This window comes from Leptosomus discolor, chromosome 24, assembly GCF_034619465.1.
Source record: "Leptosomus discolor isolate bLepDis1 chromosome 24, bLepDis1.hap2, whole genome shotgun sequence".
Taxonomy (NCBI): Eukaryota; Metazoa; Chordata; class Aves; order Leptosomiformes; family Leptosomidae; genus Leptosomus; species Leptosomus discolor.
Window position 1 is genome coordinate 7,756,958 of NC_141414.1, and position 27,110 is coordinate 7,784,067.

Consider the following 27,110-nt stretch of genomic DNA (forward strand, 5'->3'; position numbering starts at 1 on the left):
TCGGCCGCCGCCCCCCACCGCGGGGAAGGGGGGGCTTGGGGGGGGGGGGGGGGGGGGGGGATGACGGGCGGGTCCAGAGCCGCCCGCACCGGCCCCGGGGCTCCCACCATCCCCGCGGCCGCCACCCTCGGCGCTGCTAAGGACGCTGCTAACGGTGCAACCAACGGTGCAACCGCTCCCCACCCCGCACCCACGCCACGACCCCCCGCAGCCCACCCCACCCCACCGGCTGCAACCGCACCCGCCGTCCCGGGGCCCGGCCCCCCCCGGTGCAGCCCGGTGCCAGCCGATGCCTCGCACCCCGCTGAGCTCATGCCCCGGCTCCAGCTGACACCGGCGCGGCCGCGGCGCAGCTGCGGGGTGGGGGGGGGGGGGGGGGGGGAGCGGGGACAGCCGGAGGGTGCCCAGAGGGTGGAGGGGGGGGGGGGGGAGGCTCAACCATAAATATCCCCCCCCTCCCCAAAATGGGGAGCCGGCCCCACGCCGCCCTGGGGTGCCACAGCCACCGGTGGCGGAGCTGGGACGGTGCCGTCGATACCTGCCGTTACCGGGCCGGTGCGGTTGGGCCCGGCTGGGGCCGGACGGTGCCACCGCGACAGCCCCGGTACTGGCGGACGGAGGGGTCCGCCGGCCATCAGGCCGCCGCCGGTGCTGCCGCCGCTCTCGGCCGGCACCTCCGCGACCCCGCGGCCTCCCGCTGCCAACGGGGCAGCGACGGCGGGAGAAGGCCCCGGTGCCCCCGGAGAGGTACTGCCACCCGCCCCCCCCCCCCCCCCCCCCCCCCCCCCCCCGCCCTTGGCTCACCCAACCCAAAGCCAACCGGGACCGTTCACCGCCCCCGGTAAAAAGCCTCGTCCTGCCGGTGCCAGAGCTGGGGCCTGGCGGGACGGGAACAGCGGCAGCGCTGGGGACAGCCCCAGTCCCCCCAGTCCCGGCACTGGAGGGCACAAGCCGTGAGCGAAGCCCCCCCCCCCCCCCCCCCCCCCCCCAGCAGCCCCCCTCCTCAAGTCACTGCCATGGCCCCCACCACCCGAGCCAAGGGCCTGGCGAGGTCCTGGGGACAGAGAGATTTTGGGGAAGAGGAGGTTTGGGGGGGGGGGGCTGTTGGCTGGGGGGGGCGGTTGAGGTTGGCTGGGAGTTTTTTTTTGGGGGGGGGGGGGGGGTGTTCTGGGGTGGGTTTCAGGTCCCTGGTCCTGCCAGGCTGGGGCTGACCGCGCAGGTTGGGGGCTCAGCGCTGCAGCTGGGGACACAGGGACGTGGGACCCCGCCCCCCCCCCAGCACCAAGGATGCTCCAACACCCCCCCCCCCCTCCGCCCCCAGGACCACCCCCCCCCCCCCCCCCAATGCCATGTGTGCGGGGGCAGAGCGCGGCGGCCCCCTCCTCTGCGGGCCGGGGGCGGCGGGGATGGGGATGCAGTTGCCATGGCAACCCCGCATCCAGCTCAGCCGCGCTGCCGCGCCAGCCCCGCTCAGCCCCTTCTCCCCCCCCCCCCCCCAACGCTCAGCCCCCTCTCCAACCCCCCCGGGGGGGAGTGTGTTACCCTGGACCCCCCCCCCCCCACCCAGCCCCTCTCCCACCGCACCAGAGCACCCCACACACACCAGGGCTGAGCCAAAATCCTGTCACCCCCCCTCCCATCCCCACCCTATACTGCCCTGCAGCATGCCAGGACCCCATGGTGGCACCCAGCCGCCCCCCCCAACAACACCAGGGGACTCCCCCCCCCCCCCCCAAATTCCCCCCCCCCCCAAACACAGGCGCAGAGCAGGCAGGAGCTATCCTCTCTTTAATGCTCATTTTCAACACATTTGCCAAACGGGAACGTGGCGTGCAAGACGGGGGAGCGTGCCGGCCGTCCGCGGGCAGGGGCCGTGGGGAGGGTCTCACAGCCCCCCCCCCCATCCCACCCCCCACCCCCACCCTCCAAACCAGCCTTCCAGCTAAAAAAAAAAAAAAAATAATATATATATAAAGCACTAAAGGTGAAACATTCAGTCCCCCCCCTCCCCGAACACGTAGGACGATACAATCCAAGGTAAAAGCCCCCACAGCCGCCAGCCGGGGTGGGGGGGATGGGGCTGGGGGGGGGGGGGTCACAGATAAATAACCTCCCACCAGAACCGGTTTGGTTTGTTCAGGTTTTTTTTTTTGCCTTTTTTCTTTTTTCCATTTGTTTCCTTCCTTTCTTTTTTTGTTTTTCTCCTTTTTTCTTAAAAAGTCATTACAAAAAGAGCCAGCGAGGAGCCTCCTACAAAACAGGTTAGTGTTTGCCCCAGCCGAGGATTCGGGGGGGGGGGGCCTGATCCTGCCCCACCCCCCACCCCAGCCCAGCATCCCCCCACTCTCCACTCACAAAACCCCTTAAAAATTGCACGAGACATTTGGTTTCTTAACAGCTTTCCAGCAACTCGAGGGCTTGGGGGTGGATTTGGGGGGGGGGGGAGCTGCCCTCCCCAGTAGTTTTGTGTGTCGTGTGTCCCCTCGAGCCAGGATGCAGGGTCAGGCCCCACGGTCCCCGCTGTGGGGGGAGGGAAGAGCCATCAGTGCAGCGAGCTGCCAGGTCTCAGCCTGGTGGAGAGGGCAGGGCCCCCCCGCAAGCTGCTGCACATAAAGCGGGCGGGGGGACACATACACAACCGCTCTCGGTGGCCACGGGGTCTGGCCATACCTGGGGCGGGGGGGGGGGGGACACACGGTGCCAGGGACAAAGCCCGTGGCTGTAGTGCCAGAGGAGCAGCCACCGCAGCCCCCCCGAGCCCCAGCGCTGCCCCACAGGGACGGGAACCCCCCCCCTCCAGGGGTGGCCAAGGTCATCCCAGCCCAGTGCCCCCCAGGAAGGGGACCTGACCCCCGTGCCCCAAAGGCTGGGGTGGCGGGGAGGGGGGTGGCAGTAGTGGCTTATCCAGGGAGGGGGTCGGAACAGCAAACAACAAAATTTACCCTGTTAAAATCGACTGCCGGGAAACGGCTCAGCACCGCTGCGGGACAGGGGGGGACACACACACACACACACACACACAGGGGTCCTGGCCCCCAAAGAGGGGGTCACCCTGTCCCCAACTGGTCCCTGAACCCCCCTCTCCCCCTCCCCGGGACGGCGGTGGGTGCAGAGCGAGGAGTGGGCATGCGGGAACCACGCGGCGTGTGAGGGTGCGGCGTGTGGGTGCTGCGGGCTCGGGGTCCCCCCGCCAGTCCTGGGGGGGGAGCAGGGAAGGACCCCAGCTCCCCCTCAGCAGACAGACACCCCTCCACCCCCCACCCCCCCCCAACTCCGAGCCACAGCGGCCAGGGGCTGACACAGCCCTGAGTCACTGGGTGCAGTGGGAGGGGGGCGGGGGGGGGGGGGGGGTGGCGCTCACTGAGGAGGAGGAGGAGGGTGGGGATGAAGCCCACGCTGCGATCCCCCGTCGCCCTCCACCCTCAGAACTCCACCTTGCAGGCGGGGAAGGTCTCATCCTGCATGGCCACGGTGCTGTTGCTGCCCAGCACCGTGATGCCCAACTCCTGCTGCCGGTCGTGGGTCTCCTGGTACCACTCGTGCATCACCAGCGAGTCGAAGGTGGGGATCAGGGTCACCTGCGGGGAGACACCCACCGCACCCCGTCACCACGCTGGGACCCCCAACCCCACCCCCACCCCCCCACCCCCCTCCTTACCCTGCCCAGCACCGGGAGGGGGCTGATCCCACCGCTCCGGGGTGGGGCGGGGGGCTCACCTGGATGTCGGCACCCCACTGGTGCTTGCCGGCGAGGAGGGCGTCGAGGAGGGAGCGCAGGACCCCCTCCTTCAGGTGGTCGTCGCCACTGACCACGTAGCAGAGGGAACGGACCCGCCGGAAAAACTCCTCGTCCACCGTCCGGGCGCTCCAGGAGCCGGGCAGGTACGCCAGGTCCACGTACACTGGGGGGCCCGGGGGGGCTGCGGCCCGTGTGCCTGCCAGGACAGGGGTACGGTGCTGGGAGCAGCGATCCCCAAACACCACCACCCCCCCCCCCCCTCCTCCTCCAAACCCCATCGCAAGGCACCAGCGGGGCCCCCGAGCTGCTCCGGCGTGGGGACACCAGAGCCAGGAGCACCCCCATCGTGTCCCCCCCACCCCCAGCCCCGTACCTGCCGGTGATGCCCTGCCCGGCGGCCGGGCTCCAGCGCCGCGGGTGGTCCCCGGGGTGCGGGTGTCCCCGATGGAGGGGGCCTTCTTGTCGCCGGGGGGCAGCTTGGCTTTGTCCCCAACGTCACGGGCCGAGCCGGCGGGGGTCCTGGTGGCCTTGGCGGCCGAGGTGGGGTGCCGGGGGGGCTCAGCTCTTGGCGGGGCGGGTGCTGAGCCCACGCGGGACGGGGTCCTCTTCACCTTGCCGGGGGGATCCTTCTTCCCAGCGCGGGTCTGCTCGGCCGGCAGCGCCTCGGGGTCCACCATGCAGATGCCGGGCTGGGCGGGGATGGGGCAGGGGTCCTTCATGGGGGCCGGCAGTGGGTCGCGGGCCCTGGCCACGCCACGGCTGGGCTGCTCCGAGTCCTCGTCCGACTCCAGCCCGTCGGCCAGGATGGAGGGGCAGTCCTCGGTGGCCGGAGGGATGTCGGAGTCGGAGAGGGTGGGCAGCGACTCGCTGACGGAGGTGGGGGGCGTCTCGCCCGCCGGCTGGCGGGGCTGGCCCTGGCGCTGCACCAGCTCCTGCGACGGGTCACTGTCCGACAGCTCCCGGGGGCTGGCGGCGGCCGAGGGCGACCGCTCCGATTTGGGATGCTCGAACTCGCAGGGGGACACCAAGCAGAGGTCCACGTCGTGGGGCGAGCCCGAGCGGCGGCCGGGCCGCGGCGCCGCCTCACCGTCGGCCCGCGGCGGGTGGTGGCACGGCCGCAGCGGCAACGACAACCCACCCTTGGCGGCCTCCGGCTCCGGCGTCCCCCCGGTCCCCCGGGACCGCCTGCCCTCCTCCGGTGGGGACTCGCTGACGGGCGGCAGCACCTGCTCGAAGGAGACCGAGAGCGACTCGTCCACCTCGGTGGAGTGCGGGGAGCCCACCTCGGCCGGCAGCGAGGGGGTGGTGATGGTGGGGGACACGTCGGGGACGTCGTCCTTGAAGGGGCTGAGGGAGAGGCAGCCCGCCTGCTTCTCCTGCGAGGAGCCGGAGCCGTCCTGCGAGGCTTTGCCCCCCGTCGGCGGCCACGGGTTCGGCTGCCGGTTGGCGCCGGCGCCGGGCTCCTCCGTGCCGTCGTCCACCGGGGACTGGTGGAAGGGCGTGTGCCCAGCGCTGGCCGGTCCCGAGCTGGCCGGAGACATCATCTCCAGGGTCTTCTCCTCGGAGCTGCCGCAGGCGTCCTCGCCGCCCTCGGGGCCGTGGTTGAGCAGCCCGGTGGGCGTCAGGTCGAAGTTGACGCTGCGGTCGCTCTTGGGGGTCTTGGCCAGGGGCGAGGGGGGGCAGACGGCTCTCAAGGGGCTGCTCTCCAGGTAGCGGAAACGTTGGGGGCTGTCGGGGTCCTCCAGGCCGTTCTCCAGGCAGGAGGAGCCCCCCGGGCCCCCAGCCCCTCCGTTCTCCAGCGGCGAGGGCTCCAGCTCGCTCTCGGCGGTGGTGATGCCTTCATCCGTCGATTCTTCCTTCCTCCTCCTCCTCCCGCCGGCCCCCGGCGAGGCAGCCCCCCGGCCCCGCTCGGCCTCCGGCAGCATGTCCTCGGGGGAGGAGGACTTGGAGCCGTCCGACGTCCCCGGCTCCCTCCTGCCGCCCGCCTCCCGGGGGGCTTTGGCCTTGGGCTTCTCCGGCTCCTTCTTGGGGGGGGGTTTCTTGATGCTGCCGGCCTTGGCCAGGGGTTTGCGGCTCTCCGGCACCGGCGTTTTCCGGGCCAGGGTCTTGGCAGGAGCCTTGGCCTCTGCCTTGCTCTCCTTCGCGTCCTTCCGCAGCGTCTCAGCCTTCACCTCCTTCTTCACCGCCTTCACCTCCTTCTTGGCCTCCCCTTTCACCTCAGCCCCCTCATCCTTCTTCAGCGGCTTCTTCTCCTCTTTCCGGGGAACGGGTTCCTTCTTGGGCACCGCTTTCTCCTTGCTCAGCTTCGGCTTCACATCCACCTTCAGCTTCTCCATCGAAGAGCCCAGCTTGGCCCGCGCATCCTTGGCCTTCTCCTCTTCTGACCCCGCTCTGGCGGTCTCCCCCAGGGCTTTTGGCTTCTCCTTGGTCCCTGCCTTCACCTCCTTCCTCTCCACCTTTGATGGGGCCTTCTCCTTCAGCGCCAGCGACCCGGCGTCCACCAAGCTGAGCTTGGAAGCTGACTTCAGGCTCTCCTTGCTCTCCGCCCTCTTCTGCTTCAGCGGCTTCTCGGGTTGGGGCACCGACAGCCCCTTCAAGTCATTCTTGGTGACCACGGGGTGCTTGAGGAATTCCAGGTGCTTCACCTTCTCCAACCCCTCCAGGATGCGGCCCTGGGGGGTACAGCCGGGGAAGAGGACCCGGATGATCTTCTCGGAGGGGCTGACGGGGTGCCAGACGAGCAGGGCGCAGACGGAGGTCAGGCACTGCAGGGGCAAGTCCTGCTCCTTGGGGTAGCTGTTGCCCGACCACTGCTGCAGGAGGAACTCCAGCTCCTTGGTGCCTTTCACGGGGTTCAGGACGTACATGTCCAACCGGCCCACTCCCATCTTCTGGAAGAGGACAGTGGGCTCCGCGCGGGGTCCGCTGTCCCGGGCCAGCGGGTTGGGCTGGATGCCCAGCTTCTCCAGGTAGTGCAGGGTCAGGGCAGCCTCATCGCAGCTCTTCAGCACCCGGGAGTTGCCCTCAATGTCCTTCAGCTTCTCGGAAGCGTTGAGGAAGACGACGCCCAGCTCCGGGGAGATGAGGTTCTTCGCCCAGTCTCCGTTGCCCTGCGAGCTCTGGGACGGATCCTCCTCCAGCTCGGCCAGCTTCCTCTGCAGCAGGCTGTTGACACCGGGCAAGCTGTCCGTGCCCACGTGCGTCACCAGGATGGAGTCGATGCGGTCCAGGTGCCGGACCAGCTTCCAGAAGGATGACTTGGGGTTGGAGCCTCCGTTGACCAGGACGTTGAAGCCGTTGACGGCAAAGAAAGCCGAGTCCCCTCTCCCGCCCGGGAAGATATAGCAGCAGGGCCTGGACAGCTTGAGGAAGCCGACCATGGTGGGGGGCTCGAGGAGGTCAAAGGGGGACTGGGGCTCCAGCGACTCCGAGAGGTACTCCATGAACTCCTCCAGCCCCTCCATCTCCGGCAGGATGCAGCCCGGGTTGTAGCGCAGCTCGATGAAGTCCTGGAGGTTGTGATGGTCCAAGCCCGAGTCCCTCCACTCCCCAAAGTCGGGGCAGCTGATGGTCAGCCTGGCCTTGGCCGAGGGGTCCGCGGAGCTCAGGATCTCCCCTACCTGCGAGGGGACGGCGACAGCCAGAGCTTGAGGCGGGAGGGGGCACCCAGGGCCAGAGATGCTCAGCGCCCCCCTCCCTCGGCAGCAACAGGGCACCCCGTCCCCGGGGGCTCCCTCAACCGGCACGATGCCGGGGAGGGGGGGCTGGCCCCACTCACCCCCACCCCCCAAGCTGCAGCTCAGGGGCAGGATGCGGCCCATCTTCCCTCCCCCCCCAGCCCTGCAGCGGGAAGGACGTGCCGGTGTGGCCGCCGGGCTGGGCCAGCCTCCCGCTTCGCCGCCGCCGCCGCGCCCGGCTCCCCGCCGAGACGCCGGCGAACGTGAGCAGACAGCCGCTCCGGCAGCGCCAGCCCGCAGAAACAACCCCCCCCCCACCCCGCCGGCAGCCAGGCCTGGGAGCTGGAGGGGGTGGGGGGGTGGCAGCTCCTTCCCGGGGGTCCCCAGCCCCGCCGCACCTCCTTGTCCGTGAAGATCTGGATGAAATCCCGCAGGGAGAAGCAGCCCGTCTGCAGCATCAGCTCCCCCGTCTCCTCCACGCAGGGCCCCGCGAACACCAGCAGCTTGTGCTGCGACACGTCCGTGATGAGGTTTCGCAGCTGAGGGGACGTGAGGACAGAGGGGACGTGAGGATGCCACCAGGATGGATCCTGCGGCACCGCATCCCCGCCTCTCCCCCCGCTCCCTCCGCCGCCTCCAGCCCGGGCTCACCTCGTCGCACAGGGACTTGTCGGAAGGGTTGAGCAGCACCAGGGTCTCCAGCACATCTCCCCGGTGGTGGAGGGTCCGTTGACCTGCGGGGAGCGAGGGTTGACCCCTACCCTCCCCGAAACGATGGGGCTGCACCCCAGTTTGGCTGGGATAAGTTGGGGGGGGAGGAGGAGGGGTAGAGGGGGGTGCCCACAGAAAAGGGACGGCCGCTGTCCCGCTCCCGGACACTACAGGGGACCGGTGGATCTGTTTCCCGTTCCGCAGAGAGGATGGGGGGGGGTTTGGTCAGGCTGGGGGAGCCCCTTCTGCGCCCCCCCCCTCCCCGAGCACCGCAGCAAGCCCTGGGTGCTCACAGCGAGGGGTGTCTCAGGGCTGCACCCCCCTTCCTAAGCAGCCAGGCACCCACTGGAGACCTGACCACCTCCCCCAGCCCCCCCCCTGCCCCCCCCCCATTGCTACCAGGGGGGTGGGGGGGTGTGTGACAAGGACACAAGGTGGGGAAGAGACCCCGGGAGCGGCTCCGGCGGCGTCGCCGTCTCCCATCTTCTTTCCGTGGGAAATCGCATCCCGCTCCGGGAGGGCCGAAGGAAGCGGTTTCTCACGGGAGGGATCACGGGGTGGAGAGGGTGGGGGGCACAAAGGAAAGCCTGTTCCCCAAAATGGCCGGGGGGGGGGGCGGCGGGGAGGAGGGGGCCGGCGGGGAGGGACTCGCACGAACGTGCGAGTCCCTCCCCGCCGGCCCCCTCCTCCCCGCCGCCCCCCCCCCCCCAGCTGTAATGCAGGGGGGTTTCCCCCCCCCCCAAATTAAACACTACCCATGGGGTGGGGGGTGTGTGCTCCCCCCCCCTTATTTTTACCTTTCACGATGCTGGAGAAAGTGGCCGAGTGACGGGACACGAAGAGCTTCAGCTGCTCGTCCAGGTTGCAGGAGGAGAGGTCGATGTCCCAGGAGCGGATTCCTTTTGGGGAGGGGGGGACACACGCACACACAGAGGAAAAAAAAATAGGGGGTGCTCAGCTAAAACGGGGTGCTCAGCCCTGCTCGCACCCACCCGCACCGTACCCCCATCGAGACACCCCCCCCCCCCCGCCCTCCTCGCACCCACGGTTGATGCAAGAAGCAGCACGGTGGGGGCTGTGTCCCCCCCCCCCTTCCCTTGCCCCAAGACACAGCCATGCCAGCTCCGGTGGCTTTTGGGGGGGACCCCAGCGGGTCCCCAAGCCCAGCCGGACCCCGGCACGATGCCGCTGCACCGAGCGGCTGCCCGGCGGGCGAGCACCTTGCCCGGTGACTCACGGCGGCACCAGCTCCGCCAACCCAAAACCCAGGCCCCCGGGGGTGACGGGTGCACCTCGCCGGCACCTCTTCAAAGGCGGCAATTAAAGGAATTAACGGTGCCGAGAGGATTCGGTGCACGCTGGCACCCGTACGGCTGCTCCCAGAGCGGGGTCAGGAACCCCAGGGTGCAGCCCCAAAACACCCACAACCCCTTCAGGACCCCACGGCGGGGGCAGAGGTGGGGGGGGATTTGCAAGGGGGGGGTGGGGGGCTGCCAAACCCCCACCGCGGTGGCCGCAACCGCTGCCCACCAACGGCCCGGCAAACCGGCGGGCGATGGCGTAAGACGGCCGGGCCTCGGCGCAGGGTGGCTGGGGGGGGGGGGGGTGGTGGGGGTGTGGGGGGGTTGCACAAATTTTGCACAAGGCGCCCGGCGAGGGCTGGGGCCGTTTTTGGTGCTTTTGGGGCCGGTGGGGTTCAGTCCTGCCCTCGCAGGGTGCTGGGTCCTGGCAACACGTGTGCCCCCCCCCCCTCAATGATTTGGGGGATGCTCCAGCACTGGGGTGCTCCGATGCCACGGCTGGGGATCCCCCCCCCCGCCCCAGCTCCAGCCACAGCTCAGAGAGGGCTGGGAGCGGGAGACGGGAGCAGGGGCTGAAGTGGGGCCCTGCTGCACAGCCCCCCCCCCGGGTGAGCCCAGCATCTGCGCCCCCCCCAGCCACATGGGGCAAGGTCCCAAGGGGGTGACAAGGGGAGGGGACGGGTCACAGGGGTCCACCCGCAGCCCCAGAGCCTGGGGACAGGCCCCAGTGGGAGCGGGGAGATGAGCACCTGGGGGGAGTGTCTGGGGCAGGAGAGAGGGGCAGATCCTAAGGGTTTAGGGGGGCAGATTCTGGGGACCCAGGGGGGACAGATTCTAAGGGTCAGGGGCAGGAGAAGATGCAGATCCTGGGGGTCTGGGGGGCAAGATCTTTGGGTTGAGGGGCAGGAGACGGGGCAGACGGGCAGATGAGGGAGCAGATCCTTGGTGGTTTAGAGGGGCAGACCTTAGGGGCTGAGGGGCAGGAGAAGGGGCAGATCCTTGGGGGTCTGGGGCAGGAGAGGGGGCAGATCCTCGGTGGTTTAGGGGGACAGATCTTGCGGGTTGAGGGGCAGGAGAGGGCGCAGATCCTTGGGGGTCTGGGGCAGGAAAGGAGGCAGATCTTTGGGGTTTAAGGGGGCAGGAGAGGGGGCAGATCTTTGGGGGTTTAAGGGGGCAGATGCTCTGGAGGGGGCAGATGCTGGGGGGGTGGGAGTCCAGATCCTGGAGACCTGGCGCAGGAGGGGGCTGCCCGGGAGGGCCCGGGGTAGGAGCGGGGGGGGCTGAGACCCCGGGGGTGGCGGGGCTGGAAGCGGGCAGACCCCAGGGACCGGGGCGGGGGGGGGGGGCAAAGCCCGGAGCATGATACGCGGGGGGTGGCGGGGGAAGGCCAGATCCACAGGCCCGCCCCGGGGCAGCACCGGGACCACCGCGGCCGCCGCCCCCCGCCCCGGGCTCACCTCGCTCCAGCTGCTGCAGCGCGGCGGCCAGCAGGCCGGGCCGGTGGCAGCCGCCGCCCACGATGGCCAACAGCGAGTAGCGGCGCTGCCCCGCGGCGGGGCCGGCAGGAGGAACCGGAACCGCCGCCGCCGCCGCCCGGCCCGCGCCCTCCGCAGCCCCCGCCGCCCGCACCGCCGCCGCCGCCGCCGCCGCCATCTTCGGCGCCCCCCGCCCGCCGCGCCGCGCCGCGCCGCGCCGGGCCACGCCCCCCCCGCTGCGTCACCGCCGCCAAACCCCACCCACTGATGTCACCGCCGGCCAATGGGAGGATGGCAAAAGGGAACGGGACCCGGTGGGGGGGGGCGGGGGCAGAGCGGCGGCGGGAGGGGAGGCCTTAAAGGGGCAATGGCGGGGTGGGGTCGGCGTGGGTGGGGTCCGGCTGCCCGCGCAGGGCGGCGCGGTTGCGGGGCAAAGGGTGCGCAGGCCAGCGCGGAGGTGGGGGGGGGGTGGGCGTTGCAGGGGGATGGCAGCGATGGGAGGCAGCGTGGGGAAGGGGCTGTGGCGTGCCATGGAAGGCTGGGGGGTGGGGTGGGGTGGGGCGGAGGTGTGATGCAGCGCGGTGCGGTGCGATGCGGTGCGGTGCGGTGCAGGGCCGGGATGGGGCGGCGCTGGCACAGAGTGGAGCGCCGGGGTGCGCAGAGCAGGGGCGAGGCTGTGCAGTGCAGCGCTGTGCCGTGCAGGGGCTGTGCAGTGCAGCTCAGGGGCTGTGCAGCGCAGTGCAGTGCAGCTCAGGGGCTGTGCAGTGCAGCACTGTGCAGTGCAGGGGCTGTGCAGTGCAGTGTAGTGCAGCTCAGGGGCTGTGCAGTGCAAAGCTGTGTCTTCTACGGGCTGTGCAGTGCAGCGGCGCGCAGTGTAGAGGCCATGCAGTGCAACACAGTCGTGCACGAGTTGTGCAGTGCAATGCTGTGTTGCACACGGGCTGTGCAGTGCAGTGCAGTGCTTGTCGTGCACGGGTTCTGCAGTGCAGGGCAGGGGCTGTGCAGTGAACGCAGTGCGCTGCAGGACCGAGCGGCCACCATCCAGCCTGGGCCGTGCTGCACGATGCAGTGCAGGGCTTGGGCAATGCAGGACGGGGCCAGGCTGGGCCCTGTAGCCCCCTCACCTCCCCCTGCCCTCGGCCTCGCTTCCCAAACTGCTTCTCCACCCACCAGCCTCCAGTGGATCCGGAACCGCGGGTGCCGTGACCACAACCCTCCCGCCGAGGCCCAGCCCTCAGCCCCCAGCCCACCCTGGCACCGTCCCCCCTCCCGCTCCCCCACCACACATCCCACCCCAGCCGCAGGTGCCCCCCCCGGACCCGCAGTGGGCTGGGACCCACCCTCACCCACCCTGCCTGGCACCCCAGGACCCACACCCAGCAGCAGAGGGGTGCTGGCACCCCAGAACTCCCCCAAAAAGCAGGCGGCAGGCGTGAATCCAAGTCATTTAATGTGGCCCTGGGACACCCACAGCCCCGCGGACCAGGGCACCCAAGGGGGCCAGGGTGCTGTGCTGGCCCATCCCGGTGCGGGAAGGGGTCTGGGGACCCACGGGACACGGCTTGGGCCAGCAGCACCCCGGCACATGGCGGTGTCCCCGGTGTCGCCGGTGTCGCCGGTCCCTCAGGAGCACTTGAGGATGAACAAGTTGCAGGCGGTGCCGCGGGGGCAGCTGCAGAGCTTCCCGATGCGAGCCCCCCGCCGCACGGCACAGGGCTCCCCGGGCTCGCACTGTGGGACGGCACCCGTCAGCCCCGGGGCTGGACCCCCGCCACCAGCACCCAAAGGGTCCAGCTCCGGGGCCAGCGTGAGCACCCAGGGCTGTGCACCCACCACCACCCCCTCACCACCACCCCCCCCCGGCCGGCCATACCGAGGGCACCCAGCTCAGCCTCTTCTCCACCGATGGCAGCTCCCTGCTCCCCAGCTTCTCCAGCACCTCCTGCAGCGCCTCGACCTGCCACGGGCAGCACCCGGTCACCCTGAGCCCCCGGGACAACCAGGGCTTCCAGGTCCACATCACCCTGAGCCCCCCTGGGACACCCAGGGGTTCCAGGTCCATGTCACCCTGAGCCCCCTGGGATACCCAGGGGTTCCAGATCCACATCACCCTGAGCCCCCTGGGATACCCAGGGGTTCCAGACCCACATCACCCTGAGCCCCCTGGGATACCCCTCCAGGTCGACATCACCCTGAGCCCCCTGGGACACCCAGGGGTTCCAGGTCCATGTCACCCTGAGCCCCCTGGGATACCCAGGGGTTCCAGACCCACATCACCCTGAGTCCCCTGGGATACCCCTCCAGGTTGACATCACCCTGAGCCCCCTGGGACACCCCTCCAGGTCCACATCACCCTGAGCCCTTGTGGATGCCGGTACTGGATCCTGTCCCATCCACCAGCAGCACCCTGGGGTGTAAGCGCTGCTCCAGACCCCCTGTGCTCATGGAGGGGGGGGGGGTGTCAGTCCCTGCTGAAGGGGCTGCAGCAGGATAGGGGGGGAAGCTCAGGGTGCTGGGATCCACCCCCTCCCTGGTGCCCACCACCAAGCCCAGCCCAGCATCTCCCCCCACCACACCTGAGCCAGGGCAGCCCCATGGGGCAGGACAGGGAGGGAAAAACCAGAGAAAACCAGGGAAAAGCTGCAAAATTCCCACGTGCCACAGGACGATCCCAGTGCCCCCGGGGAGCTGCTGCGAGGAACTCCTCAAGAGCCGCGGCACAAAACCAGTGGCGAGGTCTCGGTCTCCCCCTCCCCAACACCCCTGGGATGCTCCAGCACAGCCAGAACCAGCCCCCAAACTGGGGGTGACGGGAGCAGGAGCACCCCGAGGTGCCCCAGAGCCATGGAGGGGCTGCTGGGCCCCCCCCCAGTCCCTTCAGACACCGCTCCCCCAGCCCTTACCAGCTCCGTCTCCTCCCGGCTCTGCTCGGGCAGGCTCTCGGCCGGCCGCAGCCCCAGCACCGGCTCCGCGGTGCCCGTCAGGATGAGGCCAGAGCCGGCCAGGCAGAGCAGGCAGAGCCAGGCGCTTGCCATGGTGTGTCCCTGGATGCTCACGGACGTGCCCAACTCCACTGGCTTTATACCCCCCTCCACCACCCCCCCCCCGGCACCCACCGGCGTGGGCGAACACCCGCTGACGCAGGCGGGGAGCGGGTGCCCGGTGGGTGCGTCGTCCCCCCCCAAACCTTGATGCTGTCATCAAGCTGGACGGGGACACACACACACACACACGTCTTCGGGAGATGCGTCCCCTGGGACACACGAGCCCCGAGCCAGCGGCGGGACGTACGTCAGTGCCACGTCCAAGCGGAGCAGCCCGAGAGCCAGCGGGCACGGAGCCCCCCACCCCCCCCCCCCCAGGGCTGAGCCCCCCCCCCCAGCCCCGCAGCGAGGCAGAGGCCGCTCTGCCAATTCCCTGAGCAAACACGGCGGCGACGTGGCGCGTCCCGGCGCGTCCCGCTCGCCGGCAGAGCCCAGGGTCCCCGCGGGGATGGCGCAGACAGGCTGGTACGTGGGTCTCACAAATAGCTTTATTCCAAAGGAGGGGGCAGAAGTGGGGACAAGAGGGGGTGCTGCAGCCCCCAGCCCGGCCAGGGCTCTGATGCAGAGCTGGCCAGGGCGGAGGAAGGCTGCTCCCCCCATCCCTGCAGCCAGGACCCCCGGCGGGGGGACACACACCGCAAGCGAGGGGAGAGCAGGACCGTGGCGCTGCCCGAGGGGTGCCCCTCCGGTGGGACACGGGGGGCCAGATCCAGCTGGAGGGGAGCAGACACGGGTGAGCAGCGGGGAAGGGGCGATGGGGTATCCCAGCACCCCCATCCCTGTATCCCACAGTCACACTGAGTCCCCCAGTGTCCCCGTCGGGTCCCTTTTGCATCCCCCAGCCCTCCCAGGTCCCCCAGTGTCCCTGTGGGGTCCCCCAGTCCCATGGCATCCCCCCCCCCACCAGCAGGGCGGCGATGTGAGAGCAGGGCCCTGTCGGGGAGCACAGGGAGGGGGGTCCCAGCCCTGGAGTGTCCCCAAACCCACCTGCCCTCCTAGCTGTGCGGGGGCTTCTTCTGCCGGCGGCCTGGCCTCGGGGGGGGCTCAGCAGCGTCTGTCCGACCTTCCCGCAGGCCCTGGGGCACATGGAGTGGGGGGTCATGGGGGGGGACACCCTCTCCTCCTCCTCCCACCCCCAATCCCCTTCGCCCCTCGCCATACCACGTAGAAGCCGGTGTGGTACCCGCTCATGTACCAGGCCATCAGCATCGCGGCCAAGGCGTCCTCCTCCTCCTCTTCCTCCCACAGGGCGTGCAGCGGGGCCGGGGGGCACAGCAGGGGCATCCCCTGCCAGCAGCACCCACAGCCCCTTAGGGAGAGATGGGGGAGGGTGGGGGTGGGCACAGGGTGCCCCAAGGCCTGGGGGGGGGGATGGCAGGCACTCACCTCAGGGGGCTGGGGGGAGCAGGGCGCCTGCTCGCCCTTCCTCTTCCTCCTCACGCCTGGTGGCAGCTCCCACGATGAAGGAGGACCCTCGTCCCTCGGGGGGTCCCTCGCCCCCCAGGTGGCGGGGCGGGGGGGCAGGAGATCGGCCAGCGCCCGTTCCTCGGTGGTGCCGTAGCCGTCGAATTCCACCAGGCACGTGCCGGCGGCGAGGTCCAGCGCCCGCAGCCTGGCGGGGTACAGCCGCCCGTCCCCCGCCCAGGCGGTGCTGCAGGCGTCGCCCACCCTCCACTGCGGAGAGACGGCGGGACGGTGGGGGGGGGGGCGGGGGGGGGGCAGCCGGTGGGGTCACGGGGGGGACAGGACAGACCCCAAGTCCAAATCCCACTGGGTTTGGGGACGTTGCTTGCTCACCTGGTGGCCTTCGTCTTCCTCTTCCTCCTCCTCGCTGGGGGTCACGCTGGAGGTGGGGGTCTCGGAGTCACCGTCTGACCCCTCGCCCGGAGCATCCCGGGGGAGGGAGGTGCGGGGGGAGTGGAGCAGGGCAGCCCCCGGGATCGCCGCTGCCTTTCCCGAGGATGGGGCCCCCGCCCGGGGGTCGGGACCCTGCGGGCAGCAAAGGCGGCGTCACGGAGCGGGACGGGGATAGGGGCACCCGCCGAGCGTCCCGGTCCCACCCCAGACACCGGCTGCACCGGGGAGTGGAGACCCCCTCCCACCGCCCGTCCAGGCCCCCCGACCTGGGCGAGCCCAGACCCTCCAGCCCCGGTTCGGTTCCCGTTTAGTGGCCCCCAGCCCCGCTCCGGTCGCCCTCAGCCCCGCTCCGGTCCCAGTTTGGTCGCCCCTAGACCCGCTCCGGTTCCGGTTTAGTGGCCCCCAGACCCGCTCCGGTCCTGTTGCCGTTGCCCCCGGCCGCGCTCTAGCTCAGTCCCAGCTCCCCCAGCCCTGTCCCGGTCCCGGCCCCGGTGCCCACCCGCGGCCCCGGGACGCTCTCGGCCATGGCCCGGCACGGGCGGCACGGCCCCCACGTGGCCTCACGCCCCGCCCACAGCTCCCCGCGCCCCGCCCCTCACTGCCCGCGCGGTGCCCTCTGGGAAGTGTAGTCGCAGCGCGCCCCACCCCGCCCTGGCCGCAGAGGGGCGGGGACTACATTACCCAGAGGGCAGTGCGGGTGGATCACCGAGAGGGCGGGCAGAGCGCCGCCGCTGCCTCTCCTGCCCCCTGCCGGGCAGGAGGGATGCGGGACGGGAGCGCGGTCACCGTGCAACGAGTTGCGGCGGGGCTCGGCGGCGCGGGGGGAGGGGTCTCAGCAGGGACGGGGGCGGGCTGGGGGGGTACAGGGGACAGTGGGGACACGGGCACGACCCCGGCGGGCACATGGCAGCGTGAGGACGCACGGATGCGGCCAGGGGAAACTGAGGCACGGCGGTGTACAACGGGGGGGGAACGACACGCACACGACCGATACCACCGGGGGCGGCGTGAGCGTGTGCAGCCGGGAGAGCAGCACGGCGGGTGTGCAAGGGCGGGTGTGCAGGGGCAGGGCCGCTCGTGCCCGGCAGGGGGCAGCCGCCGCCCGACCCGGAGCACGGCACACACCCCCCGCCCCCCCCCGCGCTCCACGGAGGCCCCAGCGCGTGTCCCCGTTTCCCCCGGTTATGAGCGCACTGACACCCCCCCCTCCCGCCCCCGTTACAAGTGCCGGTGCAGCGACCGAGCGTCTCCTGCGCCCCCATGCACGGATTGCGTGTCCCCCCCCCCCCCGGTGCAGCCCCTCGGTCAACGGATAGACACCCCCACCCCCCGGTGGACGGACCGACCCCCCAGTGCACGGACCCACCCTCCCGTGCAGCCCCCGCTCCACCGACCGACACCCCGGTCCATGGAGCGACCCCCGGTGCACGGACCGACCTCGGGGGCATCCCCCGGTGCACGGACCAACCCCCGGGGGCAGCCCCTGATCCATGGAGTGACCCCCCGGTGCACGGACCGACCCTCCGGTGCACGGATCGACCCTCCGGTGCAGCCCCCCGTGCACGGACCGACCCTCCGGTGCAGCCCCCCGTGCACGGACCGACCCCCCGGTGCACGGACCGACCCTCCGGTGCACGGATCGACCCTCTGGTGCAGCCCCCCGTGCACGGACCGACCCCCCGGTGCACGGACCGACCCTCCGGTGCACGGATCGACCCTCTGGTGCAGCCCCCCGTGCACGGACCGACCCCCCGGTGCAGCCCCCGGTGCACAGACCGACCCCCCGGTGCACAGACCGACCCCCCGGTGCACGGACCGACCCTCCGGTGCAGCCCCCCGTGCACGGACCGACCCTCCGGTGCACGGACCGACCCTCCGGTGCAGCCCCCCGTGCACGGACCGACCCTCCGGTGCAGCCCCCGGTGCACGGACCGACCCCCCGGTGCACGGACCGACCCTCCGGTGCAGCCCCCGGTGCACAGACCGACCCCCCCCTGTCCACGGAGGGACCCCCAGTGCACGGACCGACCCTTCCCCCGTTGCAGACCCCCGTGCACAGACCGACCCCCCCCCCCCCCCCCCCCCCCCGGTGCAGCCCCCGCTTCCCGCACGGCCCCGGGGCAGTTTCTGGGCGGGGGTTTCCCCGCGCGCTTCCCCCCCCCCCCCCGCCCCCCCCTTTCCCCGCTCATCCCCACGTGGGACCCGCCGGCGGCTTCCAATCCCCGCAGCGCCCGCCCGTCCCTTTGTGCCTCGCCAGCCAATGGGCGAAGCGGGGGCGCCGCGCGACGCCCCGCCCCGCGGCGAGAGGCTATAAAAGGCGGCGCCGGGCGCGGCGGGGGCTCAGAGCGATCGAGCTGAAGCAGCGGCTGGAGGGCGACGAGCATCGCGACAGAACCGCGACAGAACCGCGGCAGCACTGCGGCCACTCTCGGGATTATCGTACTTGTGATTTGCCTTCCCGCCCCGCGGAGCCCGCGGCCCCCTGGGCGCCCGCCCCGGATTACAATTGCACCATGACCCTGGAGGAGCTGGTTCCCTGCGATAGCAGCAAGTAAGTGCGATAGCTCCGGGGCTGGGGAGCGGGGGGGGGGGGGGGTGGTGGGGTGTCTGTCGTTGTCACCGCCGCTGCTCACCGGCTCCCTTGTCCCCCTCCCGTAGGATGCAGGCGGTGAGCGAAGCGGTGGAGCGGGTGCTGGTGGCGGCGCAGCGCCAGGACCGGCTGACGGTGGGGGTCTACGAGTCCGCCAAGCTGATGAACGTGTGAGTACCCCGGGGGGGGGGGCCGAGGGGAGGGGGTCCGGGCAGCACCAGCACAGTTTGCATGCTGGGGGGTCCCTCCAGGACCGGAGTTAGGGCAGAGCTGGGCTCTTTGCAAAGAGTTTGTGCGGGGTTGGGATGGGGGGGGGCGCTGCTTGGAGCAGCCCCAGTGCTGCTGTGGGGGGGGTGGTGGGGGTGTCTTCACCCGCGGTGACACGATGCGGGGAGTTGCGCCATCCGGAGCAGGTTGGGTGACCTCCCCGTAACGCCCCGCTGCCGCCCGCAGGGACCCCGACAGCGTGGTGCTGTGCCTGCTGGCCACCGACGAGGAGGACGAAGGTGACATCGCCCTGCAGATCCACTTCACCCTCATCCAGGCCTTCTGCTGCGACAACGACATCCACATCCTGCGCCTCTCCGGCATGCAGCGCTTGGCCACCATCCTGGGCGAGCCCGAGCCCGGCACCACCGAGCCCCGCGACCTCCACTGCCTCTTAGTCACGGTGAGTGGGGTGGTGAGGCACGGCCACGCACCGTGATTCACGGCGGGCATCGCGCCAAGGGCGGTGGGACGTGGAGGGGGGGACTCAGGGCCACGTGTTGGGGCGACGGTGGCGTTGACCTCGTGCTTTTTCTTCCCCAGAACCCCCACACGGACGCTTGGAAGAGCCAAGGGCTGGCGGAGGTGGCCAGTTACTGCGCCGAGAGCCGTGACAAGAACCAGTGGGTGCCCTACGTGTGCCTGCAGGAGCGCTGAGCTGTTCCCCGCCGATGCCCGGCTCTGCACCTGAAGGAGGAGGAAAAAAAAAAATAATATAAACGGCAGGAAAAGGAAGGAGAAATGGCCAGTTAAAACCCGCAAACCCAAACACCCACCGATTTTATTTTTCTTTTTAACCGGAGAGGAGAAAAGGAGCCAGCCCGGCCGCAGCGGTGGGCGTGGGAAGGAGGCAAACCGTGGCCGTGGCCGTGCTGGTGGCCCGGTGGGACGCTGGCTGGAGCACACCGGAGCCGTGCCGAGGAGTTGTGCTTGGCCGTGGGGACCGGGGGACCGCGCCGAGGAGCCCCGGGACAGGCGCTGCGGAGCGCAGGGAGGAGATGGAGCCTGGTTTGTTGTTTTTTTTTTTTTTCGTGGTTTTTTTTTTATTATTATTTTTGGCATCCGTGACTCGAGGGAGGCGATGGACGGCCGAGGGACCGAGTTTTGCAAAGGAACTGCTTTTCCCAAGGGATCGATTCCCGTCTGCAGGGATGGACCTGCCACACCGGTTTCGGTGTTTGCACTCAAGCCACTTGGAGACCCGGAGCTGAATTTATTCCAGAGTCTATTCTTATACTGATTTAAGAGGAAAAAAAAAAATTAATTATTTGCAATAAAATGTCGAAAGTCACGGGTGTCTGCCTTCCTCTGCGCTGCCGGAGCCGTTCCCACGGGCGGGTTTGGGCCCTGCTCCCCGCCTCCCCCGGGGGCTCTGCAGCCCAACAGCCCCGGGGGGGTGCAGGGGGCGGGGGCTCGGTGCAGGGCTGGGGCATCTCCCACCCGTGCACAGCCCCCCACACTGCCTGGGGGAAGGAGAATATTTCTTCCCCCCCCCCCCCCCAAACCACCCGCAGCTGGGACCCCACGCACGGCCCCTGCGTCCGTGGGAAAGTGAGCCGCCCCCCCCCCCACCCCAGGGGGAACCTAGCGGTGGGTGGGGGGTGACCCGAGGTTTTGGGATCCGGCAGCAACACCCCCAACCCCCCCCCCCCCCAACAGCAGAAACCGCAGCTCCCCGACCGTGGGAACGGGGACCACCCGCCCACCCGTGGGCTGAGCCCCGCCGGGGCCGGGAAACCCCCCCCGCCCCCAGCCCGTCCCGGTGCGGGATTCCCCCCCTCCCCGGAGCCGGGACTCACCCGGTGCTCGGCGCTGCAGGTACCCACGGACCGGGGGGGGGGCTGCTCCGACCGGCCCCTTCCTCCTGCAGCCGGGGGAGGGTCTGTGTGCGTGCCCCCACCCGCCCAGATAAACCCTCCCCGCACCTGCACCCCTCCCCCCCCCCCCCGCAAACCGCGGGCACCTGCACTCTTAAAGGACCCCCAACCCCCGAGGTGGGTGCTCGCACTCCCGAGTTCTTCTCCCCCATACAGTCCCCCCTCCCGCCCCCAAAAAGTGGGTGCAGGGATTTGAGGGGGGGGGGGCAGGAGTGGGGTGATGAAGCCCGAAGGCTCAGGGGAAACTGAGGCAGAGACCTGCGGGTGCGGTGGCTGCCGCCCACCCCCTGCCCCCCACCCCCTGCCCCCATCCTGGTGTGGTGGGGTGCGGGGTGTCCCCTCCCCCCCGCTCTGTGGGCAGCGGGGACCCCCGGGGGCTCCCCAGGTTCCCTCCTGCTGCCTGGACGCAGGGGTGTGCACATGTATGTGCTTGTGTGTGCACGCGTGTGTGCATGTGCGTGTGTGTATGTGTGCATGCGTGTGCACACGCGTGTGCGTGCCAGGGCCCGGTGCCACGCGGGAGCTGCCAGCCCCGCTCCGAGCACCCCGGGGTTGGCGTGTCAGAGCAGGCCCCGACCTGCGCTCCCTGCCCTGGTTCACACGTGTGCACACGTGTGCACGCACGCGTGACAGCCCCTGTGCGCACCGATGTCAGGCCGGGGTGACTGTCCTGGCTCTGGCCCTTGGCCCAGCCGTGTTGGAGGGCAACGGTGCCCAGCTGGGACACAGTGTCCCGCCTGCCTGGGGACACAGTGATGATCCCGCCTGGCTTGGGGACACGGTGGCCGTCCCAGGGTACTTCACGTCCCCTGCGTCCCCCCTCTTTGGGCTTTGACTGCAGGGGGGAAACTGAGGCACGGAGGGACAGTGGTGTGAGCGTGACAGCCCCGGTGAGGCCACCAAGGCAGCTGGGGACCCCCCTGGAGCCCCCAGCCCTCCTCCCCCCCCCCCGCAGCATCGCACGCTGGAGCCATCCCTGGGGCCGTGGGAGCGGGTGCCCCCCACCCTGATGTAGCCTGGGGGGTCCCACAGGATTCCCCCCCCTCCCCATGCACAGGGTTGGGCTGGGTGCCCCAAACCACAGCCCCCACCCTGCAGCCGGTGGGGGGGGACACACAGAGCGAAGGACCACCCAGCCTGGCCCACCGGGTCTGCCTGGCCATGCCTGCAATGAGCTGGCAGGTCTCAGCTCGGAGCTGGGGGCTGAGGCGGGGGGAGGGGGGCGGCAGGGCTGGTTCAGTGGGGGGCAGGATGGCGCCCCAGCCCCCGCGGGGGACAAGCCAGCCCAGCGCTGCACCCACCAAAGTGGGGGGGACATGGGGGGGGGGGGGATACAGAGGGACAGCAGCGCCCTGGGAAGCTGTGGGGCTGTGGGGCGAGTCACAGCCCTGAGCCTTCCTCGCCTGACCATGGCTGTGCGACAACCCCCCCGCCCCCCTCCCCGTGCCTCAGTTTCCCCCTCTGCAGAAGGGCCGAGTCGAGCCCCCACACCCCCCCCCCAGCGCAATTTGGGAGCCTGAGCCCCGAGTCTGGCTGGGGGGGGGACGACACGGCCAGGGACCCCCTTGTGCGCTCCCAGCATGGGGGTGCTCTGGGCGAGCCTGGGGGCAGCAGCGAGGGACACGGCTGCTGGCGAGAGGGCACGGCATGGCACGGCATGGCACGGCATGGCACAGCCTGGGCAGCACTGGCTCGGGGGCGTCCCATCGGTGCTGACAACCCCCCCGCCCCGGGAGCACCCAGGAAAAACGAGGAGGGAAAGGGCCGGAGGGCAGGCTGAGGCTCCCCGAAACTCATTTCACTGATGAGGCAGCAGGTCACGAGGCCTCGGTGACCCCGGCCCGGCACCAGCGTCGCCATTCCTGCCCCCGGTGTCACCGGGGAGGACACGCCGCACCTGCACCGCGCAGCCACACGTGTGATGAGTGCGTCAGGCCTGGCTGAGTCACCGTCCCGGGGTGCGATGGGTGACAGCCCCCCCTGCAGCCCCCCAGCAGCGCACAGCCGGCCCCAGGGCACCCCGCAACCCCCCCCCCCCCCCAGCACCCCCCACCCCGGCTGGGCAGGACACCCACGGTGCAGCCCCAACCGCAGCCCACCCTGGAGCACACGCGGCGCCGCCCACCCGTGTGCCGGATCACGCACACATGCACACACATGCTGCCCACCCCCCACATTGTCCCTGCCTCCCCCCCCCCAAGGACATAGAGACCCCCCCCCGGGCTCCTCCCAGACGGCAGCGTGTTACACCCCAAGGGCCCGATCCTGCAGTGGGTCACAGGACCCCCCCCCGCACTGCCCAGGAACCCCCAGATCCCCCAACGCTGCCCCAGACCCCTCCCCCATGGACCCCCCAGCAAGAAGGGGACAATGGATCCCACAGTCGGGGAGGGGGCAAGGGGGACACAGCTCCCCCGTTACACCCCCCAGCCAGGGCTCTCTGGCCCCCCCAGGCCGGCCTGACTCACCGTGGTCCTGGCCGGCTTTGGGGGCGACAGGGGTCCTGGCTGGACACTGAGCCGCACTTTCCACCCGGCCAGAGCCCGGCCAGACACCAGGGGCGGCTGCGGGGTCTGGAGGGGGGGGGGGGGGGGGGGGGGAGGGGGCCCTGATTCAGCCCCGGTGGGGCCACGTACGGTTGGACCCCCGGCACCCTGCCAGCACCGCAGCACCGTGCTGGGGAGAGGGGTCCCGGGGTTGGGAATAGGGGTCCTGGGTGGGTTTGGCTTGGCTGGTGAGAACCGTGACACCCCCCCCCCCACCCGCCACCGTGACCCCCAGCATCCCCGCCACCGTGGCCACCGGCATCCCCACCGCGGCCCCCCCGGCATCGCCGCCACGACGGGGCCGGTGGCCACACACCTTTCCCTGGCACGACGTGCCAGCGTGGCGGCGGCGCGGGGAGCCAGCCAGGGCCAGCACGACGCCGGGAGCATTAACACCGGGCGATAATTAGACCCTGGGTGATAATTAGCCCTTGGAGGGGGGAGGCTTGCAATGGGGGCTGTATCCAGCAAGGGGGTGCAGGATGGGTGCTGGGCATGCACCCTCCCACCCCCCCCGGCCCCAAGCTCCCCTTTCCCCTCCCAGAGCGGTGTGCAAGCAAAAAAAAAACCCCACATGCGTGTGCCAGCACACGCCACCCACACGCGTGTGCCCTGACACACGTGTGGTTGAAGCCAGACAGTACTTTTCCAGCCCGGCACACGCCACCATTTTCCACGGGAAACAACCGACCCCTGGCCCTGGCGGGGCTGGGGTTGATGCCAAGGCAGGGGGTGGGTGGGGGTGGGTAGGTTGTGTGTCCCAGACTGGGAATACTGGTCAGAGTGGCTCCTGGAAACGGAAGGAAAGTGGCTGCGTGGGGGTGTGGGGTCCCTACGTGGGGGTGTGCGGGGTCCCGGTGACTGGGGGGGGGGACGCGGATGCAACCCCCGGGGGCCCGAATGGGCCCCTGGGGGTTGCATCCGCGTCCCCCCCCCCCCAGTCACCGGGACCTTGCACCTCCATGCATGGCGTGGGATGCGTGTGCACACGTGTGTGTGTGTGCAAGGGGAGGCTCACGGATAGGGGGGGGGTGTGTGGGGTGTGTTTCGGATCAGTGAGGGGAACACCCTGAACCCCTTCCTGGCTCTGGGGTGGCTGCAGCCAGCCAGGGCTGGGCCGGATCCTGCTCTGGCTGAGCACCGGCGCGTGGGGAAGCCACAGCCGCTGATTTATGAGTCTGGGCTGGGCGCGGCGAACAGCAGGGCTGGCCCCGTCCCCAGGCTCTGTCCCCAGCTGCCCCTGGGAGAGACACTGGGGAACTCCCCCCCACCCCCCCCCGCAGGGTAGTACCAGAGGATTGGGGATGATATCGCCCACCCCAACGCCGTGGGACACCCCCCCCCGCCTTTGGCACCTCGCCCCATCCCAAGCTCTGGCTGCGAACGCGCAACCTCTGGAAAAGGGCTCGGGCTGCAGGTGGGAAAACTGAGGCCCAGAGCCGGGGGTGGGTCCCCAGGGGTCCCCCAGGCTGCACCCCCGCGCTTCCCTCCCCGCCGTGTCGTGTCATGGCGCGCTGGGGACGACGGATGCCGGAGCAGGAAGCCGCCCCGTGGCGTCACGGTTGTGGTTCCAGTGCGTCGCGGGTGTCCCGGTGCCCCCCGCGTCCCACCGGGGAGAGAGGAACAACCTGGGATCCCCCACCGCGGCAGGGACGGGCGGTGGAGGTTGGGGGACACGGAGGGGTTCCCTGCGGTGGGGTGGGGGTGGCCCTGACCCCCCACCCGCTCCCCACATCCCTGCGGTCAGAGCGTCCCTGCGGTGGGTCTCCCTCGCGTGGGTCCCCAGGGATGGTGGGGGGACACGTACCCGGGGTCACGTAGTGCTTGAGGGGGTTGGGGGGGGGTACCAGCTGTGGTGATGCCCCCACCCCAGTGCAGCTGGTGCCAAGCACCGGTGGGACCCGTGTCCACCCACGGGGCCACCCCGCTCACGTCCCCACAGCCCCGGCCGGCGGTGCCAGCAGCTTCCCCGGCCCCCACGCCCAGGGCGGATAATTATAGCTGCGGAGGAGCTAAAAATAGCCCCGTGCAGGAGGGCGGGTTATTTTTAGCGGCGCTCCCAGCGCTGTGCCACCCGCCAGCCATCCCCGGCCCATGCTGGAGCCCGCGGCTCGACGCCGGCGGGAGGGTCCGGTGGCTTTTCATGCGCTGCCAGGCTCCGGCGCCGGGCGGGTTGGCGTTGAAGCGGGTTTCCAGGAAGGCGGGAGCGGAGCAGCCACGTTCCCTTGGTTTTCCAGTGAATTTGGGGAGAGTTGGGAGCATCTGTGAAATGGTGGGGTGCAGGGACCCCTCCACCGGTGGGGACACCGGCATGGAACCTCCGGCTGCAGGAGGGGACGGCGCTGGCATCGACCCCGCTGGGGACGGTGCCGGTGGCACCAGCAAGGCCACGTCTCCCCCGAGGTGCTGCTGAGCCCAGAGGCTCGTGGGGAAACCGTGTCCCATCCGCTCCCCTGCAGCTCCCCGGGCTCGGGCGGGCGCAGAGGTGCCTTCGCCTCCTGCACCCCCAGTGCCAGCCCCCCCGGGACCCAGCTGGGCGGTCGGGGAGTCCCTGGGCAGGGTGATGGGGCTCGGCTCGAGGACCACGACTCGGCCCTTCGGTGGCAGAGCCAGGCAGGGGGTTCGCAGCCAGGGCTGCCCACCGCCCATCCCGCCGTCGCCCTTCCCAGCTTGGCGTTTTCGGGTCAGACACTGAACAATCCCAGCTATTCCAGGCACGAGGAGGAAGCGTGGCTCCAGACTGCCCGTTCGCAGCCGCATTCCTGCCGGGCCGAGCTGGCAGGAGCTGCTCCAAACCTCTCCCCAAAGCCGCCGGCATCGTCGAGGCCGTTGCCTTCCAGGAAAGCGGCCCCCGTTGGCGCACGCTGCTGCCGGCACCGGACCCCGGGTGCTGCTTTGGGTGGGAGCTGCCGGGAAGGCGAGCGTGGAGATGGAGCAGCTGCCAGGGCAGGCGGAGGGCCCTTCCTTTTCCCCGAAAAGGGAAGAAAACGCCGCTCTGGGTTTTGCTTTGCTGCGGCTTCGTGGTACGGGAGGGTCCCGGGGCTTCCCGGGAAGCGGGCGATGCCCAACGGGCAGCTCCGGAGCCATCGGGGCAGGGCAGGGGCCACCAGCGACGGGGATCCCCGAGGGGCTGCGCCGGGCCGGCGGAGGGGGAGCAGGCGAGCGAGGGGATCCCACGGAGCCCCCCCGGGGGTGACGGCCCCATCCCACCCGCGGGGGCGCCGGAGCATCCTCAGGCAGGAGGGGGGACGGCGGCCGAACGCCCCGGGGAAGGGGGTGAGGAGGTCTTGGCCCCAGCTCTAACGCCCCCCCCCCCCCCCTCCCGCAGCCTGGGAGGGCGAGCGGCCAGGGGGGCGGCCGTGCCCCCACGCTGGTGCCCCAGAGACCACCCGAGCCCCCCCCTGCTGGCGGACCCGGGGGTGTGTGTGTCCCCCCCCCCCGGCAGCAGACGCAGGACAGGCCGGGCAGATGTGGCAAAATGAAAAGTGAGCCTTTTTATTGTGTTATCAATTCACTTCTTAACAACGAGTCCACAAAATATTAAACACTGTGCGAGAAATTGGTCTATGGCACACCAGAACTGAAACCCGAGAGATCCAGAAAGGCAGACGTTATGAGGAGCCTACGTTACAGACACCGATTACTCCCTAAGTACAGTCTTTACAAACCTTGATTCGCGTTTGGCAACAAGATCAGAGTTTGGCAAATAATAATCATCACCATCATCATCATCATCATCATCATAGACCAGAGAGAAAAAATGAAGAGCGTGAAGTATCAGACGCGTGGCTTCTGTCCAATGAAGTAAATGCGTTATTTTCACTTTGTTAAATAAAGTTGACTTTTTAAGTACTCGGAGGAAGGGGGATCCGCTCGGACCCCGGGCTCGGGAGGCTCCGGCACCGGCACCGAGCCACCGAGGCGTCGGCGGTGCCGCGCGGGTGCCCGGGCGTCTCCCGGCTCTGGCTGCGCCGCCGGGACGGTCCCCGAGACAGGGAGGGGAGGACGAGGAAAAGGGATCAAAAA

General features: G+C 70.1%; 3 protein-coding genes across 3 annotated transcripts; 1 reads left to right on the forward strand and 2 right to left on the reverse strand.

Annotated features, from left to right (window-relative positions):
* Positions 1 to 3,422: 3,422 nt before the first annotated feature.
* Positions 3,423 to 7,955, reverse strand: MAP1S (microtubule associated protein 1S). Its single transcript, XM_086477472.1, has 4 exons — positions 7,815 to 7,955; positions 4,113 to 7,359; positions 3,718 to 3,935; positions 3,423 to 3,578 (listed from the first exon to the last, which is right to left on the reverse strand). Exons 1-4 carry the CDS (start codon positions 7,872 to 7,874, stop codon positions 3,423 to 3,425), a joined length of 3,681 nt encoding a protein of 1,226 aa, XP_086333598.1. The 5' UTR covers positions 7,875 to 7,955.
* A 4,571-nt stretch (positions 7,956 to 12,526) lies between these two features.
* LOC147413816 (cocaine- and amphetamine-regulated transcript protein-like) lies at positions 12,527 to 13,938 on the reverse strand. The gene is made up of 3 exons (XM_086477667.1): positions 13,807 to 13,938; positions 12,777 to 12,860; positions 12,527 to 12,634 (listed from the first exon to the last, which is right to left on the reverse strand). Exons 1-3 carry the CDS (start codon positions 13,936 to 13,938, stop codon positions 12,527 to 12,529), a joined length of 324 nt encoding a protein of 107 aa, XP_086333793.1.
* A 4,367-nt stretch (positions 13,939 to 18,305) lies between these two features.
* GADD45B (growth arrest and DNA damage inducible beta) lies at positions 18,306 to 19,510 on the forward strand. Its single transcript, XM_086477573.1, has 4 exons — positions 18,306 to 18,355; positions 18,463 to 18,564; positions 18,848 to 19,064; positions 19,205 to 19,510. Exons 1-4 carry the CDS (start codon positions 18,318 to 18,320, stop codon positions 19,316 to 19,318), a joined length of 471 nt encoding a protein of 156 aa, XP_086333699.1. The 5' UTR covers positions 18,306 to 18,317; the 3' UTR covers positions 19,319 to 19,510.
* Positions 19,511 to 27,110: the final 7,600 nt, after the last annotated feature.

Bases quoted from the DNA above. Each gene is read 5' to 3' on its own strand.
- MAP1S (XM_086477472.1), bottom strand. From the start codon at position 7,874: ATGCTGCAGACGGGCTGCTTCTCCCTGCGGGATTTCATCCAGATCTTC. The intron at 7,360-7,814 runs GTGCGGCGGGGC...GTCCCCTCGCAG, and splicing joins AGATCTTCACGGACAAGGAG to GTAGGGGAGATCCTGAGCTC. The intron at 3,936-4,112 runs GTACGGGGCTGG...CTGTCCTGGCAG, and splicing joins GGGCAGGGCATCACCGGCAG to GCACACGGGCCGCAGCCCCC.
- LOC147413816 (XM_086477667.1), bottom strand. From the start codon at position 13,938: ATGGCAAGCGCCTGGCTCTGCCTGCTCTGCCTGGCCGGCTCTGGCCTC. The intron at 12,861-13,806 runs GTAAGGGCTGGG...TGCCCGTGGCAG, and splicing joins GCCGGGAGGAGACGGAGCTG to GTCGAGGCGCTGCAGGAGGT. The intron at 12,635-12,776 runs GTATGGCCGGCC...GCCGTCCCACAG, and splicing joins GGCTGAGCTGGGTGCCCTCG to TGCGAGCCCGGGGAGCCCTG.
- GADD45B (XM_086477573.1), top strand. From the start codon at position 18,318: ATGACCCTGGAGGAGCTGGTTCCCTGCGATAGCAGCAA. The intron at 18,356-18,462 runs GTAAGTGCGATA...CCCCTCCCGTAG, and splicing joins GTTCCCTGCGATAGCAGCAA to GATGCAGGCGGTGAGCGAAG. The intron at 18,565-18,847 runs GTGAGTACCCCG...TGCCGCCCGCAG, and splicing joins TCCGCCAAGCTGATGAACGT to GGACCCCGACAGCGTGGTGC.